Source organism: Brachyhypopomus gauderio, chromosome 1 (assembly GCF_052324685.1).
Source record: "Brachyhypopomus gauderio isolate BG-103 chromosome 1, BGAUD_0.2, whole genome shotgun sequence".
Classification (NCBI taxonomy): Eukaryota; Metazoa; Chordata; class Actinopteri; order Gymnotiformes; family Hypopomidae; genus Brachyhypopomus; species Brachyhypopomus gauderio.
The window spans coordinates 45,587,155-45,607,226 of NC_135211.1; the positions used below are offsets into that span (position 1 = coordinate 45,587,155).

The 20,072-nt window shown below is 48.3% G+C and overlaps 1 protein-coding gene across 20 annotated transcripts in view; it reads left to right on the forward strand.

The window, feature by feature from the left end:
- Positions 1-20,072, forward strand: part of LOC143522031 (neurexin-1a-like) — a 245,417-nt gene that overhangs the window by 99,943 nt on the left and 125,402 nt on the right. For 15 of the 20 annotated variants that reach the window (XM_077015672.1, XM_077015699.1, XM_077015707.1 and 12 more), the window contains 5 exons: positions 4,187-4,213; positions 9,174-9,296; positions 10,378-10,759; positions 13,538-13,728; positions 15,257-15,430. In XM_077015672.1, coding sequence (XP_076871787.1) covers positions 4,187-4,213; positions 9,174-9,296; positions 10,378-10,759; positions 13,538-13,728; positions 15,257-15,430 — 897 coding nt within the window. The remainder of the gene's footprint in view (positions 1-4,186; positions 4,214-9,173; positions 9,297-10,377; positions 10,760-13,537; positions 13,729-15,256; positions 15,431-20,072) is intronic. The other 5 variants (XM_077015724.1, XM_077015753.1, XM_077015802.1 and 2 more) reach the window with 1 other exon arrangement.

The following is a 20,072-nucleotide window of genomic DNA, read 5'->3' on the forward strand; positions in this document are numbered from 1 at the left end:
CTCAGAACCACGTGTGTGAAGCCCCCCCCCCCCTTGAGCGAGACATGACTAATCGAGACAGACAGTAACTGTCATTGTTTTCTACAGCCCAAGAACAGGCAGCACTGCGATGAAAGGAGAAAAGAAAGCTAATCGATGTTTCCCAGTGTAGTCGAGAAGAAAACTCGCACGGCTCCCTGGGATGCGTGCGGAACAGCAGCACTGACGTGTGAAAGGCTCCGTACCGCCCCCACTCACCGATCACAGGCAGGAGTGGGCAGCGTGCGGGGGAGCAGGCAGCACTGCCTGCTGGGATTGCTCTATTATGTGCTGGGATGTTGGAGAGCAGAGTCTTTCTCCAGTGGTCCAAACGTTGGCCGAGCTGCTTCCCGTGTCAGTAAATGATCTGCGCATCCCTGCGTTTCCCATGTCTGGTGTTAAAAATTGTTTTTTTCCAAAATTATGAATGCTAATGGAATGATAGTAGCAGTAATATTGCTTAGAGTCATTCATACAATCTGGAGGTTCACTCGTATTGCATACAAATGCTCTCCCACACTGAGGATCGCCTCTGGCGTACACAACTGGGCTCTGTCCCTTGCACTAATTGGACAACGTTCCTATTACTGCTGCTACATTAGTGGCTTCTGCTTCATAACTCTGCATCGGGCAGCTATTAATAAGCACTTCAGTAAACTAGCTAGCATACCTACTGCTCTCATTTAGAATAAGTCCTTCAATGGCTATAGTCTGCTGGCCTCAATATTAATATTGCTTTGATTATTTGTATTTGGCATAGATTTCAGTTCAGTGTTCAGAAGTGTGTGTTCAGAAGTGTATCAGCCGCACGTAGAGAGGCCCAACAGTGCTGTAATCGGGACAGCTCACTAGGTTTTGAGATCTATAATCCCAGATATAATCTGCCTCTCTAATGCTGTACTCACACACACACACACACACACACACACACACACACACACACACACACACACACACACACACACACACGCTGTGTGGAACAGGAGGGAGATGGCTCCAGGTGCTTCAATGGTCTGAGACTGCAACTCATCACACACTGCCAGAGGAGCTCGTCGCCGCTCTCCCTCACGAGAGAATGCTCTTGCTCAACCCTAGCCCCGCCTCCTATGACCCCGCCCCCTGCCCCAGCCCCTCCCCCTAGCTATCGTTCCGCTTGCCCTTGTCCACTCCTCCCCACAGTGGCACCCGCCACTTAGACAAATTCCCTGCAGTCTGATGTATCAGAGTTGTGTAGATAACAGGCAGGAAGGGTCGGAGTGAAGTGTCTCCAGAGCCCAATTAGTGCAGGGGCTCTCTGGCCGGGTGTAGGAAGACTTCACAGAAAGTTCAGCACTCAGGCCGCTCCTCTTTCTCCTCATAGTATGATCGTGTCTGCCTGCTGCTTCATTTATTTTGGGCAGCAAGAGAGTGGGGGAGGGGGGGGGGTACACGGCCTCCATATAAAAATGGAGCTCCTTACAAATGGAGCATCGCAGTGGAAATTATAGCCACCCTCTCTCTTTCTCTTTTCCTCTCCCTCCCTCTCTCTCTTCCTCTCTCTCCCCTCCCCTCTGCTTCTTCACAGCAGAAGCGCAAACACGTCCCATGAAGGGATGTGCTTTACTTGCTTAAGGGCGCGTTGCTTTAGTGTCGACTGCAGGAAGGTTCTTGCCCTTAGCAGCGTCTCTGAGCCATGTCGATGCCTCACCTTGGTTGACTGCCTTGATGTTTTCCAAAGATGAGTCTATCTCGAACGTTTAGATTCCCCCCCCCTCCACCGACACACCCACCCCCCTGCCCCAAACACCCACTGAGCCCACACGCACTGGGGCATTCTCTCGGAGAGAGACCTGACGCCTGCTCTCTGCATGTTTGTGATCACTTTTCTGCTGAGGTTGACAACGCGCGACGGACTGTCGCCACAGAGACGGGGGGAATGAGACTATCGTTTCAGGACGACCCTCAACAGAAGACACCAACAACCAAACAACAACCAAATATGTCCAAATATTTTAGGCACATTCAAGTTAAAAGTGTTAACCCGCCTGTGTTTGGAGCATTTTTCTAATATCCCAGGACCCCGCTTTACCCACAATAGAATGTAATCTTGATTTCAAGTCCCATTAAGGAGCTTTTATTTTATTCCTCTGTTCAAAACACCTTATTTTAATCTCTTTTAAGAGTCTTCTTTAAGGTAAAAGGATCATTTCTATGTGTTTATCTATATTTACATAGAGCCATGACAAAAGTGTTCAATATAAGCATAACCTAGGAATCTGAGGAGACCTTCTTCTAAGCCAAAACGTACTTAGTATTATTTCTCTCTCAGGGCTTTTAAACACAAAGGGAAAGTTCTCTATGCTGTATCTCATTTGTGAAGTGTCAGTTCAGTTAGCACTCACCTTGCATTTGCTGTGCTTTAATTTTAAGCAGTGCACTGCAAAGATTTGCAAAGGTTTATGTTCCTATTTAATTTTTAAGGTCATTAAACACAAGGCTAAATGAGGCTATGTTTTAAATGAGCATTATGCTAAATAAAATCCTTGAAGGTTAAGATTAATCTGTATCAAACTGGTAAAAGTAACAGAAAACATGATCTTAAACCCTCCTTTAGTTTCAAAAGCTCCTTCCTTTTTAGATTCACTTCCAGCATAGATCCCAAGTCCCACTGTGTCCAGCGGTACTTCAGTGACGCTCACACAAGTGGACGCTTTCTGATGTGCTGCTAGAGACCCTTGCCCCTCTACGTGAGAAGCACACGTAGCAGGCTCCTTCACACGTGAAGCACACGTGACTCCAGCTGCAGTTCTGTACACACATTCTTGCGATTTCTTCTAGGCGATTCTCTACCTCCACAAATCTCTTATATATTATATATCACAAATATATATATATATATACTGAATATTTATATATAAATTTACATATTTGTGCATATGTAAACGTATCCTCAAGCAAGAAGCTCATTGGTTGTTGAAAGTTGGTGTGGTGTCTGTTGAGGAGTTGTGCTGTTATGAATCGACTGCGTGAGATTTCACTCCTGATGCGAACACGCCGTGACAGCGCGAGCACTCCCGATTCAATGAGCTCCTCGACATTGATCCTGACCGAGGTCCCGCCTCCCTCGTCAGCCGCGGGGGAGCGGACAAGGAGTGATATCTCGCGGCGCGTTAGTGCCGGTACAATAGTCGAGTAGAGCTCCCTCCCAACTCCTCGAGCCCGACCAAGGACGCTTCTTAATGCTCTCTTAAGGCACTTTTCCATTCACAGAACCATTCTGGCCAGCGCCAATCAGACGATGTTCCAGGGAAGACGACTTACTGCCGTAGAGCTGCCATGAACCCTGATTGGTGCCTTCCTTAAATATTGATCACTGGTGTCTGTGATGGATTCTCAGAACGGACTGAAAAGAACTTTTCCATTATGGATATTTGGAAACCTTTGTTTCCATGTTTGAAAGTGGCATGTTTTTAACCTAAGATTAGAGCCAGTGATTTCCAATGCCCACTTGGTTAGCTAACTTAGCTGTGGTGTATTAAATGGACCTGTCATTACATTCAAACGTTTGTATTCATAATGAACATGCAAAGGAAGAAAAGTAGTTGCGGCTTCAGTTGACGAGCTTAAAACCTCACTGAGTGCACGCTAAGTTAGTTAACCGGCAAAATAAACAAAACCAACAATAAAAACATTTGGCTGTGTTGTGTAATTTTAGATATTCTTCTAATGAATAAAAAACAACTTTTAGGGACAGATAAAAAGCAGTACATTTTAAGTCTTAAACTGAATGGTACTGTAGTGGAAAAGGGTTATCTTTGCCCATGCCTTCATTCTTTTATGACTTTAATTTAGAGATTCTTTGCACTTCTGTATAAGTTACCGTTACTTTAATATCACTTTTATGAGTTGTACAATATCAGCTTCCAATAGTGAACTTCCAAAGCAACCAGTAGCTCTCCCGGGACTGCAAAATGGAGTGCAGGTTTGAAGCATCACCCTCTTTATTAGAAGTGCCGCCAGCAGGCCCGAGGAAGTGCAGAGTGTTGGGAGGTATGGAGGAGAGCATTATGGGTAGCCTTGGTGTCGTCGCGCGTGCGTCCCCAGAGAGGTGAACTGTGTACTGTAATGAATGTCTGCAGCTGTAACCTTGAAGACTGAATTTACATCTCATGTGTTCTCCCCCATCTAGACTGTGTCAGGATTAACTGTACCTCCAGTAAGTGACTGTTCCTGTTTCCTCTTCATATTCTTTGTCATGTTAACCAATGTGTGTGTCTTAATCTTTGTCATGTTTTCAAGCAATGGGGCTAAAGACGGAAGTGAACATTTCTACATGCTGGGAGTGGGGGTGTCTAAATATCATGTTCTGTGTTGCAAAACTGTAATAACTTCAAGCTCCGTGTTTGCCATTTTGGTTCAACCCATGCTAAACGCTAAAAAATCCCCTCTGTGTGGCAGTGCCCTGGTGGCTTAGCCAAGTAGCAACACCAGCGTAGTCTGAGTTATCATCTTTAATTATGGCCGGGTCGGTTAAAGCAGAGGGCGGCCTCCTAAGCTCCTGGGTCTTCGTGCCAGATGATGGGGAGGGTCTCGTTCGCTTGCCTGAGCACGGCTGGGCTTGAGAAATGTCGAGCCACGCTTGAGAAATGTCGAGCCACGCTCGAGAAGTCCAGCAGCCTCCTCAGCACGGCTGCCCGACGCCAAGAAGTCAGAGCTTTCGGTTCCGAGCGGACGAATTGTGACGGCCATCGGGTGATTTCAGGCCCTCTGACGTGTGGCACGTGTGTCCAGCACAGAGCAGTTTCAGCCAGTGGCGTCCATTCTGTTTGCTTTTGTCCTGGTCTTTCTGTTTTTTTTCTGTGCTTTGTTCTTTCATGCTGTCAAACTGCTTGTGAATTGATCAGGCGCTCTGAGGCAGGGACGGGTGTGCGATTTTTATTATTCTCATTAGCTCGCTGGGGGCGTGGATGGTGGGGGGGGGGGTGGAAGGACACTAGCTATGAGTGCACTGAGCGGTGACAGAAAGAATGGACAGAAAAGAGAAAGAGGGAGAGAAAATGAGAAAGAGAGACAGAAGGAGATATGGAGAAAAAATGGGATGTTCGCTTGTCCATTCATTATTCAGTCAACTAATGAATAAATGATTCCTCACAGGGCACAAATGATTCACCATGTTTTTCATACCCAGTGACTCAACAGCTCTGGCCCTGAACATACCTTTTGTCCTTCTTTCTACCTTGTTCTCTTCCTCTCCCTCTCTTTCTCCGGTGTTTTGTTTTATTGTTTGGTGTACCACCACAGTCTTGGTTCTGAAGGAACGCATGAGTAAACCTTGTCTGTAGGTGACCCGTCTCCTTGTCACAGCCTCTACTAATCAGCGTTGGGGTCTCACCCCAGAAATGAGTTCTTCACAGCCTTAAGTATTCACACCCTTGTGCGAACACAAATACGTCTTTTTATGTGAGTAATATTTCTCTTGGGCCAAGGTAATGGTGATATTTTACAGTTAGTGAAAGAAACTTCTATAAATATTCGTTTTTATTAAATAATTCTTTGCAACTGCAAAGAATTTAACTGATACTGCTTCTTTCAGTTGCATAGAAATGATTAGTAAATGAATTGCACAATAATTCTGTTCCCTTAGATGTAAAGATGGTTACGTTGCAATTTGCCTGGATCTCTCCTACGTGTTGAATTGTTCTGTTCATTATTCAGTTCATTTTACCTGCCACCCAAAAACCTCGTCAGTTCATACTGTGACATAATGTGACTGATCCGGGTGGCCAGAATGACGCCCCTGGGTTTGTGTCGCTCGGCGTTCCTGATCCCGCCCTCACGCTCATGTCCTGACACTTCTGTCCCCGAGCAGTAATAACCTGCTCCGCCAATCTTCCTCCGCCCGGCGTCTCTTCCCGAAAAGCCACTGGTGACTCAAGAGCACCTCGCTGTCAATTAGGACCCCGGTGCTCCCCGGGGCGTCCGTGCCCTGCCTGAGAGAAAGTCTAGTTGCCTTCAGCGTAAGTGCCCTTTGGCCTAAATGCGGTTAACAAGCATGGAGACGGCACAAAAGCGGCACGTCCAGATGGACAGCGTGTCTCTTCTTTGACTTGCACGTGCTCCGTTGGCCGTGAGTTCTCTGATCGTGTGGTTTAAGTGCATTGGCTCTGGAGGTGAAGTCCAGACTCCAGTGTTTTATTGATCCTGGCTTAGAGCTCATGTCCTGTTGTTTTACACACTGAGGGGAAGATATCATTTTGAAAGTAACCTCAGTTTGAAAACTTAAAAAATAAATTAATTTGAAATACCATCATTGTACAGCCACTGTACCTTCAACAAAGAGTTTTTAAGGCTAACAAAGGCAAAAAAAGACATTTATTAAAATAATTTTGAAGACAGGTAGTTCATCTCAGTTTAACAGGAGCTTTGTTCCTAACTCTATGATGGAGAGACTGGTTTCATAGCTGGCTCTGAGCTTCAGACCCGAGAATGGTCTTTAGATGGGTCTGTTGTGTATGTGCTTTAAGTAGCCTAGATAACACACTCCTAGACAGACATGCACACATGCACATGCAAAACACAGCTTGCATTCACTGTTCCAGGAGCAGCGGTTCCGGAGAACGGACCGCAGAAACAACCCCCCCCCCCCCCCCCCCCCCCCCCACGTTCACATTCGGACCCAGCATGGGGGCTTTGCTCCACATCCTGTATCACCTGACCAATCATCTACTGCTTTACTACTTACATGGCAAAAGTGCCCCACCCTCCTGTCAGACTGAGTACATTCTATCACACACCTCCAGATGGATTGTGGCTGGGCGATTTGCATATAAGTTGCGTTTGGGCCAATGTCCGGCGGGAGCCCGGTAAAGGGCGGGGCATGTTCTACTGGGGTTTGGAGCATTGCGGCGATGCCCGTTTGTGTGTGAGCGAGCACGTGTGTGTGTGTGTGTGTGTGTGTGTGTGTGTGTGTGTGTGTGTGTGTGTGTGTGTGCTCAGAGGAGGCGGCAGAAGGTGGGACACCCAGTGGCATGTTCTTCAGAGACTGGGCTACTCTCTGCTCTGCTGGGATCTCTCTCCTCACTCCCCAGTGATCGCTCTCACCCTCACTCCTCAGCAGGAGACAGCGGCCAGTGAGACTACGTGTGGGCCGCCCCGGCCGCCTCAACGGTCAGGCATCGAGTTTCGCTCGGATCACATGAGCCGCAGAATTTTGGAACATTTGAAGAATACACCCCAGCAGAAAACCGCACTGTTTATGGAAGGACGGCTGTCAGGGGCGGGGCTACGTTATGCAAATGAGATGTCACGCTACCCAGCATCAAGCATTCCTCTCTAGCCACATCGGAGTCTTTTAGCGACTTATTTCTTCAACGTCACGCTGTGCTTTATTTGTGACGTTGGCAGTGTCTTCTGCTTTCTGCCAGCACAGATAGTTGTAGCTGGAAGGGAAGATAAACTCTCACATGTGAGATTCAGTGGGGTGGGGGGGGGGGGGGGGGGGGGGGGGGGGGGGGGGCAGCCTGAAAATGTTCAGTAGTAGACAGAACTGATTCTGTGAGCGCACGTGCTTTGCTACACCGAGCACGTAGTCCACGTGCATCGGCGGGAAGCTCCACGTGTCCCAGCTAGAGCATGTGCTCTCCTGTTTTTGCTATTCTCTGGACTTCTCTACCCATGCAGGAACTGTAAACGGTGTTCCATCTCAGGCCGTCTCTTGTGTTAAGGGGAGAGAGAGGGAGAAAAGGAGAGATGGAGGGAACAAGAGAGAGCCTATAAACTTGGCGGACCGCTCTGCTGGAGAAGCACGTCTGGTCGCCTTTGCTGGAAATGTCTGTCTCTCTAATGGGAAGACGGTTCGAAATGAGAAGCTGTGATCATTGTTTTCCTATAAATGCCTTTTGTGTAATACAGTGCCTCTCTCTCCAGTGCTCAGGACTTCTCTGAAGGCATTGTTGGTATATTGTAGTGTGAACATCCCTCTGATAACTCCTCCAGCAAATACCGCTGGTTTTACTGCAGCACCCTGATTTGGGTTTAAAGTTTATAAATACAGACGGTGCGCTGTGTTGGGTACCGTTCGGTACGTTGGCCTGAGCGTCGCCGTTCCTGCTTTGAACTGCGGTAACTGAGTGAGCAAAACCCCACAGGAAGAGATTTTGCCTGGTCTGCAGGTCCGTGAGCGCAAGTGAGCCGGCAAAGCCACTGGAGACTGCAAGAGTGCCAACACGGAGGAAGACCAGGCCCCACGGTCTCTCTTCTACTGCGGGATACCACGCCTCACTAAAACACCTGCACGCCTCCCACACACACCCCCACATACCCCCTCACACACACACACACACACACACACACACACACACACACACACACACATACACACAGTCGTCATACAGCTGGGGTGTGGCTCCACCATCTCACGGAGTGAAAATATGATGTTGACACATCGTTCATAATTCATGTGTCTGATAAAGAAGAAATTCAGTGCAGTGTATTGGAGGCTGTGAGACTGTGCTGTGAATAAACAATAGAGACTGTTTGTCCAAGGCTGACTCCGACAGACTGAGGTTAATGCAGTTAAAAGATTTGTTAAGTTGTGCTGCCATCGTGTGGTGAATATGGTTACTACACAGCTGTGAAAATCTAAAGTACAATTCAGCTTTCTTTTGTCTTAAAATTAATTTCCCTTAAAGTTTTGTAATCTGGTCTGAAATTCTGCATCACTCTGCCCCAAAGAGTTAAACTTTCAGGATTTAAACGCATGAATATAACAGACATGTTAAAATGCAAACTACTACAAATACAGAAATAAAACTATATATGTCCTTTATCTAACCTTTAGCATTACAATTGAAAATGCCCTCTGCTAGCCTCAGAGATTTTTTCTCCAATGTCTGGGTAAGTCGTTTCCACCTCGCGTGTCATCAGAGAATACTCATGGCTGAGGCCATGGAGGTAGGCGTTATGAAGGTGTTATGAAGCATTATGTAGCGTTATGAAAGTCTTATGAAACGTGTGTTCTTAGTCAGCTCTTACCCCCTTACAAGCGTCGGGGGGATTTCGTAACGACAGAGCGGGTCTGGTGTGGCTCTCCGTGTTGTCTTTCCTGTCTCGTCTTTTTGTCTATCGCGTCCTGCCCCAGGTGCGCATGTTTAACCGGTCTCTGGGCTGTCCTGCAGGCAAAGGTCCCGAGAGTCTGTCGGCGGGACAGGGTCTGAACGATAACGAGTGGCACACGGTGCGGGTGACACGCAGGGGGCGGAGCCTGCAGCTGGCTGTGGATGAACTGCAGCGCGTGGAAGGTAAGCCCCACCCCCACCCCGCCCCCGCCAACATCGCCACACCTCCCTTTTTGCTAGCGGACGGTACGCGTGTTTCAGGAGGTTTCCTGATGGAGGTACGTCAGGAAAAAGCAGCCTTGCTTTTAACGTTTTAACATTAAGCATGAAGATGTCTGTTTGAGGTGAGTGGAACCTGCAAATGGTCTGTGCTCTTATTTTTACATGCACAGGTTCAGTATCAGAGTTGTATAATCCAGGTTCAGAAAGTAAAAGTCCTCACCAGGATTTTGCTCAAGCTTCCTGGATTGCGTTGATTCCACTAATTTTACTTGGATTGCACTAATTAGAAATCTAGCAAGCTTGAGCAAAATCCTGGTGAGGACTTTTACTTTCTGAACCTGGATTATACAACTCTGTTCAGTATGAGCTCAAGAGTTTGAGTTCAGTCAAGTTTTATGAATACGTAAAGACCGTCACATTAAGCAGATCCCCACGAGATGGTAGCAAACAGTGCAGACGTACACCTACCACACTTAGATTCAGCACGGAGACTAGCTGATAGTCACATTCCCAGTGTCAGTTCTTCTCACGGTAGCACAACCCATCCACGGTTTCATGATTCCACATTTGGATTGTGGAACCTTTCAGTAGTCCAGAAGTCCAAGTGTCATTGGAAAACACTCTGACAAAACACTCCCACGTCTTCTCATGAACTGCAAATGCAAAAAAAAAGTCAAATGCAAGAGACTTGGCGACTTAAATTTGGGGTCGCCTAGTGCAGTAATCACAATAAAGTCCTGAACTGGCATGAAAGATTAATCTGACGGCTGAGAAATGGACCCCATTCAAGTGTACAGAGTGAGTAATTGATGAAAAACTGTTCTGTTGAAGTTCAGACGCTGGCCACGTCAAGCTGGGGGACGCTATCCTCTTCTTTTAGCCACGACGGGTCGTTAGACATTGTTCACCAGCTCCTACAGTGTGTGTCCACTGCACGTCACACTTATATTCATTAACAATAAGCAAGCGTGTGATGCAGCTGGGTTGTAAGCGCCTCCCGATTGGTCAGTCGGCGTTCTGTCTGTCCCCTGCATGTTTGAAGTGGAGATCCCCGGCGACCACACCCAGCTGGAGTTCCACAACATCGAGACGGGCATCGTCACGGAGCGACGCCACCAGCCCGTCGTGCCCTCCAACTTCATCGGGCACCTGCAGGCCCTCACGTTCAACGGCATGCCCTACATCGACCTCTGCAAGAACGGCGACATCGACTTCTGCGAGCTCAACGCCATGATCGGCTTCAAGAACATCATCGCCGACCCTGTGACCTTCAGGTCCCGGTCCAGTTACGTCGCCCTGCCCACCCTGCAGGCCTACTACTCCATGCACCTGTTCTTCCAGTTCAAGACCACCTCGTCCGACGGACTCGTGCTCTACAACAGCGGGGACGGGAGTGACTTCATAGTCGTGGAGCTCGTCAAGGGGTAAGGTGGAGAGAGGTTAAGGGAGCGTCTGTGGGAACCGGTTAAGGGAGCGTCTGTGGGAGTCGGTTAAGGGAGCGTCTGTGGGAACCGGTTAAGGGAGCGTCTGTGGGAGTCGGTTAAGGGAGCGTCTGTGAGAGTCGGTTAAGGGAGCGTCTGTGGGAGTCGGTTAAGGGAGCGTCTGTGAGAGTCGGTTAAGGGAGCGTCTGTGGGAGTCGGTTAAGGGAGCGTCTGTGGGAGTCGGTTAAGGGAGCGTCTGTGGGAGTCGGTTAAGGGAGCGTCTGTGAGAGTCGGTTAAGGGAGCGTCTGTGAGAGTCGGTTAAGGGAGCGTCTGTGAGAGTCGGTTAAGGGAGCGTCTGTGGGAACCGGTTAAGGGAGCGTCTGAGGGAACCGGTTAAGGGAGCGTCTGAGGGAGTCGGTTAAGGGAGCGTCTGAGGGAACCGGTTAAGGGAGCGTCTGAGGGAACCGGTTAAGGGAGCGTCTGAGGGAGTCGGTTAAGGGAGCGTCTGAGGGAGTCGGTTAAGGGAGCGTCTGAGGGAGTCGGTTAAGGGAGCGTCTGTGGGAACCGGTTAAGGGAGCGTCTGTGGGAACCGGTTAAGGGAGCGTCTGTGGGAGTCGGTTAAGGGAGCGTCTGTGAGAGTCGGTTAAGGGAGCGTCTGTGGGAGTCGGTTAAGGGAGCGTCTGTGAGAGTCGGTTAAGGGAGCGTCTGTGAGAGTCGGTTAAGGGAGCGTCTGTGAGAGTCGGTTAAGGGAGCGTCTGTGGGAACCGGTTAAGGGAGCGTCTGAGGGAACCGGTTAAGGGAGCGTCTGAGGGAGTCGGTTAAGGGAGCGTCTGAGGGAACCGGTTAAGGGAGCGTCTGAGGGAACCGGTTAAGGGAGCGTCTGAGGGAGTCGGTTAAGGGAGCGTCTGAGGGAGTCGGTTAAGGGAGCGTCTGAGGGAGTCGGTTAAGGGAGCGTCTGTGGGAACCGGTTAAGGGAGCGTCTGTGGGAACCGGTTAAGGGAGCGTCTGAGGGAACCGGTTAAGGGAGCGTCTGAGGGAACCGGTTAAGGGAGCGTCTGAGGGAACCGGTTAAGGGAGCGTCTGAGGGAACCGGTTAAGGGAGCGTCTGAGGGAGTCGGTTAAGGGAGCGTCTGAGGGAGTCGGTTAAGGGAGCGTCTGAGGGAGTCGGTTAAGGGAGCGTCTGTGGGAACCGGTTAAGGGAGCGTCTGAGGGAGTCGGTTAAGGGAGCGTCTGAGGGAGTCGGTTAAGGGAGCGTCTGAGGGAGTCGGTTAAGGGTGCGTCTGAGGGAGTCGGTTAAGGGAGCGTCTGTGGGAGTCGGTTAAGGGAGCGTCTGAGGGAGTCGGTTAAGGGAGCGTCTGAGGGAGTCGGTTAAGGGAGCGTCTGTGGGAGTCGGTTAAGGGAGCGTCTGAGGGAGTCGGTTAAGGGAGCGTCTGAGGGAGTCGGTTAAGGGAGCGTCTGTGGGAGTCGGTTAAGGGAGCGTCTGTGGGAGTCGGTTAAGGGAGCGTCTGAGGGAGTCGGTTAAGGGAGCGTCTGTCGGGGCAATTTTATGGATTGTGAAGACATATCTCAGAGACCTGTTTTAATAGAAACCATCATTAGGGTAACATGGATGGGATTATCTCCCCTAATTCTTCTGTAATCTCTCTAAATGGTTAGGTAGACAATCGGCAATGCTGAGATGCTTTAATAATACTTTGGTACTCTGTCGTTTCCTTGGTAACGGGTGCTGGTGCAGAAGCCAGCACTAAAGCTCACTAATGAATGAAAAGCAGACACCTCGGTAACAGTTTCCTCCATCCAGTAACGAATTTGCTGATTATGCCAGTTACCACACCTTATGTGCTGTGGTGATTGTGTGTGTGTGTGTGTGTGTGTGTGTGTGTGTGTGTGTGTGTGTGTGTGTGTGTGTGTGTGTGTGTGTGTGTGTGTGTGGAGACACACCACTACACACACACACACACACACTTGAGTCCAGACACACACACACACACACACACACACACACACACACGTGAGTCCAGGCACACCACTACACACACACAAGTCCATTCACACCGCTACGCACACACACACACACACGTGCGCGCGCACACACACACACACACACACACACACACACACACACACACACGTGAGTCCAGACTCTGGACTCACGTGTGTGTGTGTGTGTGGTGTGTCTGGACTCAAGTGTGTGTGTGTGTGTGTAGTGGTGTGTCTGGACTCACGTGTGTGTGTGTGTGTGTGTGTGTGTGTGTGTGTGTGTGTGTGTGTGTGTGTGTGTAGTGGTGTGTCTGGACTCACGTGTGTGTGTGTGTGTGTGTGTGTGTGTGTGTAATGGTGTGTCTGGACTCACGTGTGTGTGTGTGTGTAGTGGTGTGTCTGGACTCACGTGTGTGTGTGTGTGTGTGTGTGTGTGTAGTGGTGTGTCTGGACTCACGTGTGTGTGTGTGTGTGTGTGTGTGTGTGTGTGTGGTGGTGTGTCTGGACTCACGTGTGTGTGTGTGTGTGTGTGTGTGTGTGTGTGTGTGTGTGTGTGTGTGTAGTAGTGTGTCTGGACTCACGTGTGTGTGTGTGTGTGTGTGTAGTGGTGTGTAGTGGTGTGTCTGGACTCACGTGTGTGTGTGTGTGTGTGTGTGTGTGTGTGTGTGTGTGTGTGTGTGTGTGTGTGTGTAGTGGTGTGTCTGGACTCACGTGTGTGTGTGTGTGTGTGTGTGTGTGTGTGTGTGTGTGTAGTGGTGTGTCTGGACTCATGTCCCTCTCTTTGCGATCTCCCCCCACAGCTACCTGCACTATGTGGCAGACCTGGGCAACGGTGCGCACCTCATCAAGGGCAACTCCAACAAGCCCCTGAATGACAACCAGTGGCACAACGTCATGATCTCACGAGACACCAACAACCTGCACACAGTCAAAATCGACACCAAGGTCACCACACAGACCACCATGGGGGCCAAAAACCTGGATCTGAAGGGTAGGCAGGGCTCCTCTGGCTGGGGCGTCTGCGGACGGTCCTGGTGTGGGTCTTGGAAGGGAAGGTGCTCGTGTTCAGTGCTGAATGTGCTGAATTCACTTGCTCTACTTGCATTATTCAAACGTGTTCGCAACGAAACTTACCACACTTCCTCCCGTTTGGGGCGGGTGTGAACAGGAGAGGACCCGTGATTGATGTAGCAATAATGAGAGGACCTTTGGGCTTCTTCTCCATTTATGAATCCCACAGATTTCTTAGATGTACACCAGTACCTCAGCAAAACTGATAAGCGTGGTTATATTACCACTAGAGGGCTTCTGTATGGGTTTTTCGTTAAAAAGCGAAATCATTGCATCCTGGGAAAACCTGACAATTTTTTTAAGACTCCCAAAACTTACTCTTTTACCAACCCTCCACCCCCACCCCCGGAGATGCACACAGCCCGGGCTATGTTCCACAAGATGGCGGGGTTCTGATGTTTATAAACACTCCATCTCTCAGAACTGCACTAAATCTCCTCGACAATCTCAAAAGCAGTTTCGGCACACTGTGTTTCAAGGCACGTTCGTTACTGCCGGCTTCAGCAAAGCCATGAGGTGGGGTGGTGGGGTGGTGGGGATCTTTCTGCCATATGGCCAAACAGCAGTGGTCCCTGGTGCGTGGCTTCCTCTCCGCCCAGCTGGGAAGCCGGGAGGAGTTCATTAGTCTGTGCTCCACCCGGTTTAGATTGCAGCATGACTGCACTCGTAGTCTATTTTCACAGCCTCTGTGTGGAATAAAGACGCTGAATAATATCGTTCGTCCTCTCGCGGTTTTAGCTTGGGAGCCCCGGCCGTTCCACGAACGCTTGACTGTGTGGCCATGCTTATCGTCATGATGAAGCGGGGCGGCAACCAATCAGAGGTCACGCAGGTCTCAGCCGGGGCCCGGATTGGCTGTGATCGCGTGGCTTCTTTTGTCGCTTTCGCAGTGCGAACACGTGTGCGCGTCGCAGGCCTGAAGCGCGTGCACCGCACTCGGGTTCCAACCACGTTAGCGTGTCTGGCCCAGAGACCGTCTGGCCCGGCAACAAAACGCTGCAGGTGCTCGCAGGTTAGATGGTAAACACGCTCTGAACTCTGTAGCCCAGCAGCGAAGGAGACTTCCATTTACATCGATTGCATCAGTAGAATTAACAAGAAGAAACACATTGTTGTTGCTAAATGTGCTAGTAGTACAATTTATGCTAATTGTGGAAGAGAACTACCTCATGTTAAGTAATGAGTAAAATCAAGGTTTTATTATTTTTAAAGATTATTTATTTGGATCACAATATCACAATCCTGTGGTACTGCATGGATTTTACTGAAACACAGTATTTATTGAGTCTTGAAAATCGTTTTGAACTGCTTGCTAAAGGTATTATGTATTAATACGTTAGGCATTAGGTCTAAATGCCAGGGGCCTTTTGTGTTTCATATTGACCACTGAAATGCAATAGCATCACATGACCACAAGATGGTTCACTGTATATATTCTCCCTTTACAGGTGACCTTTACATTGGGGGTGTAGCGAAGGAAATGTACAGAGACCTGCCCAAGCTGGTGCACGCCAGAGAGGGCTTCCAAGGCTGCCTGGCGTCTGTGGACCTGAACGGCCGGCTCCCTGACCTCATCTCAGACGCTCTCACATGTGTGGGTCAGATTGAGAGGGGCTGCGAAGGTGAGACTTGTAGTGGCCACTAGGTGGCACTATTTAGCTTCTTTAGTTCATTCTCGGAATATCCAAATACCAATGGGACAATAACGTGGCTCGGGTCCAAACAGATAAAGTAATGGTGAACGACCCAGACACCGCCACTGCAGAACACAGCAGTGGTAATAGATGGGGGAGACCTAGGTGATAGAAACATCCAATGAATACAAAAAGTTGGAGGAATACCAGGGGGCCTGCTGAGAGAATAAATCATGGGAATGGACAAAATAACATCAAGATTGTCCTGGTGGGGGGGGGGGGTTGGGTTTTGGGTTGGGTTTTTTTGGGGTATCCAGCTGATCCCAGGCTATTTACTAAGTTAGGCAGTCAAAACAGGACCAAGCTCAGGACCACAAATAATCACTCATATAAGGTGTAATGGATCCTTCTGAGTCATGACAAGAAAAGGCTGTGATGACAGTAGGATTTTTATGTGTGAGTAAAACCTTCAGTGGCCTCTGATGTGCTCTTGAAATTCAGCCAGGCTAATATCTTACTTGAGAGCTGCTCATTTCTGTAAGAGTAATCTCTTAGTAGACAAACAAAGCAAAAGTGTGTGTGTGTTTGTGTGTGTGTGTGTGTGTGGGGGGGGGGGGGGGGGGGTCAAATTGTACATGGATGGAGGCAAAAACCTTTGATATGAGATGTAAATTTAATATATGGATTGGGTAGAGGGGAGATACAGTGTGGTTTTAACTGAGCAAGCATGGAGAGACCTTCACAGCGACGCACCTGGTGACGTCACGTCCTCCAGGTGTAAGATGAGCAAAGAGTCCCTCTCGGTTACCATGGCCGCTTGGCTGGGTGTGCTGCTAACGAAGCGGGCGGAGCCTGAGCCTGGAGCCGCCGCCTCCAGCGTGCTCCCAGCGGCTCGATCTGAGCATGCTCAGTCCTGCTCAGCAGGCATGGCTCCTGCACATATTTGTGCTGGGTGTGTGTTTTCAGATGGTGTTGTGCGACTGCCACTGTGAGAGAGTCTTTGTATTGCGGGGCTGTTTGAGGTGTGCGGTGCTGTCTTGGAGTGGCACTTCACTGGGTTCGTTATGAATGTGCAAATAAATTTGTTATATATGTATAATTAGGAGGATTAAACGAGGTATATAGAGGATGGAGATAGTGAGAATGCAACTGCAGCTCAAATGAGACAGAGAGAGAGAGAGAGACAGAGAGAGAGAGAGACAGAGAGAGAGAGAGAGAGAGAGAGAGAGAGAGAGAGAGAGAGAGAGAGGCTTGCTGTTAAATTCCTTTATCCTCATCGGCAAGGGCAATTTGCCTAACACTAACCAATTAAATATGATTTTATGATTACAAATATACAAATATGGCAGATATCACAGTTACACAAAGCCTTCTTGGGCCTTTGGCAGAGTCTGGTGCAGGGTCCTTGGGTTAGGGCAGGATGTCACAGACTACAGCCTAGTGTACCACACTACTGTACCACAGTACTGTACCACAGTACTGTACCGCACTACTGTACCACACTACTGTACCACACTACTGTACTACACTACTATACCAAATTACTGTACCACAGTACTGTACCGCACTACTGTACCACACTACTGTACCGCACTACTGTACCACACTACTGTACCACACTCCTGTACCACAGTACTGTACCACACTACTGTACTACACTACTATACCAAATTACTGTACCACACTACTGTACCGCACTACTGTACTACACTACTATACCCAATTACTGTACCACACTACTGTACCGCACTCCTGTACAACACTACTGTACCACACTACTGTACCAAGCTACTGTACCACACTACTGTACCACACTACTGTACCACACTACTGTACCACACTAATGTACCAAACTATTGTACCACAGTACTGTACCACACTACTGTACCACACTACTGTAAGAAGCTACTGTAAAACACAACTGTACCACACTACTGTACCAAGCTACTGTACAACACAACTGTACCACACTACTGTACCACACTAATGTACCACACTACTGTACCAAACTACTGTACCACAGTACTGTACCAAACTGCTGTTCCTCACTACTGTACCACACTAATGTACCACACTACTGTACCAAACTGCTGTTCCTCACTACTGTACCACACTAATGTACCACACTACTGTACCAAACTGCTGTTCCTCACTACTGTACCACAGTACTGTACCACACTACTGTACCACACTACTGTACCACAGTACTATTCCTCACTACTGTACCACACTAATGTACCACAGTACTGTACCAAACTACTGTAACACAGTACTGTACCAAACTACTGTACCACACTGCTGTACCAAACTGCTGTTCCTCACTACTGTACCAAACTACTATACCACACAACTGTACCACACTACTGTACTACACTACTATACCCAATTACTGTACCACACTACTGTACCAAATTACTGTACCACAGTACTGTACCACACTACTGTTTATCACTACTGTATCGCAGTTCTGTAACACACTAATCAAATCAAATCAAATCAACTTTATTTATATAGCACATTTAAAAAGACAGCCAGTGTCTGCCAAAGTGCTGTACAAGAAAATAAAGTAAGACGAGGTTGAGCAACAATATAAAATCAAGCATTTATAATTCTACAGTTATTTTACAAAACTTCAAATGCCTGAGAGAATAAATATGTTTGAAGGTTTGACTTAAAATAATCTACAGTAGGGGATTCCTTTATGTGGGTTGGAAGACAGTTCCAGAGTCTCGGTGCTGCTACAGAAAAGGCCCGATCACCCTTAGTCTTCATCCTCGAGCGTGGAACGGCCAGGAGTGACTGGTGTGAAGATCGGAGGGATCGAGTAGTGGAGTGACAGTGAAGCAAATCAGAGATGTAGCGCGGTGCCAGGCCACGTAATGCTTTAAAAACAAATAATAAAACTGTAATTGATTCTGTATTTTACCGGTAGCCAGTGTAGTGATTTAAGTACAGGTGTAATGCTTTCCCGTTTTTTTGTACCAGTAATAAACCTTGCAGCTGCATTCTGAACCAGCTGCAGACGTGCCAAAGTAGATTGACTAATACCCAGGTACAGTGAGTTGCAGTAATCAATACGGGAGGTGATAAAAGCATGAATGATTGTTTCCAAAGTTTTAAAAGACAGGATGCTCTTAAGTTTGGCTATATTTCTCAGGTGATAGACACTGCCTTTCACAGTGCTGCTCATTTGCTTCTCAAAGATAACACCAAGGTTTTTTACACTACTGTACCAAATTACAGTACTCCTGTACCAAATTACAGTACCACACTACTGTATCAAATTACAGTACCACACTACTGTACCACATCACAGTACCAAATTACAGTACCACACTACAATTCCACACTGCACTACCACACTACAGTGAGAGCCCTTATACCAGACATTGTCATTTGGACACTTTCCACTTTGACTATAATTCCATCTCAGTAAAATGATGAATAGAAGACGTAATTGCGTCCTGCTCTCCCACGTATATTGTAAATGATTTCTCAGCTGGACTTCAGCCTAAGGAACAGCCAGCTTGACATGTTGTGTATGCCAGTAACAAACATGAACACACACGCACACATGCATGCATACACACCCACACATGTGCACACGTACCCACGCACTGGCATACACACACACACACACACACACACACACACACACACACACACACACACACACGTTGCGTCACCCTGAGGCTGATGAAGTTCACTCTGCTGGAATGTTGCAATGCTGCTGTTCTGGGATCTTTGCCATTCGTGTAGCAGTTCCCTGTAATGAGATTACACCCTCTGGATTATCCGCATTGTCAAAGTTATCTCTTATTTCATCCTCATTTCATTGCGCTTAGGGGATTGGAGAGTTGTATCGAGCAGCCTTTTGAATAATGGATTGAGGGCATTGGTGTGGATGTGTATGTGTGTATGTGTGCGTGGAGGGGTTTGCTGTGTGTGTGTGTGTGTGTGTATGTGTTTGTGTGCATGTGCGTGTGGAGGGGTTTGCTGTGTGTGTGTGTGTGTGTGTGTGGAAGGGTTTGCTGTGTTTGTGTGTGTGTGTGTGTGTGTGTGTGTGTGTGTGTGTGTGTGTGTGTGTGTGTGTGTGTGTGGAAGGGTTTGCTGTGTTTGTGTGTGTGTGTGTGTGTGTGTGTGTGTGTGTGTGTGTGTGTGTGGAAGGGTTTGCTGTGTTTGTGTGTGTCTGTGTGTGTGTGTGTGTGTGTGTGTGTGTGTGTGTGTGGAAGGATTTGCTGTGTTGTGTGTGTGTGTGTGTGTGTGTGTGTGTGTGTGTGTGTGTGGAAGGGTTTGCTGTGTTTGTGTGTGTGTGTGTGTGTGTGTGTGTGTGGAGGGGTTTGCTGTGTTGTGTGTGTGTGTGTGTGTGTGTGTGTGTGTGTGTGTGTGTGTGTGTGTGTGTGTGTGTGTGTGTGTGTGTGTGTGGAGGGGTTTGCTGTGTTTGTGTGTGTGTGTGTGTGTGTGTGTGTGTGTGTGTGTGTGTGTGTGTGTGTGTGTGTGGAAGGGTTTGCTGTGTGTGTGTGTGTGTGTGTGTGTGTGTGTGTGTGTGTGTGTGTGTGTGTGTGTGTGTGTGTGTGTGTGGAAGGGTTTGCTGTGTTTGTGTGTGTGTGTGTGTGTGTGTGTGTGTGTG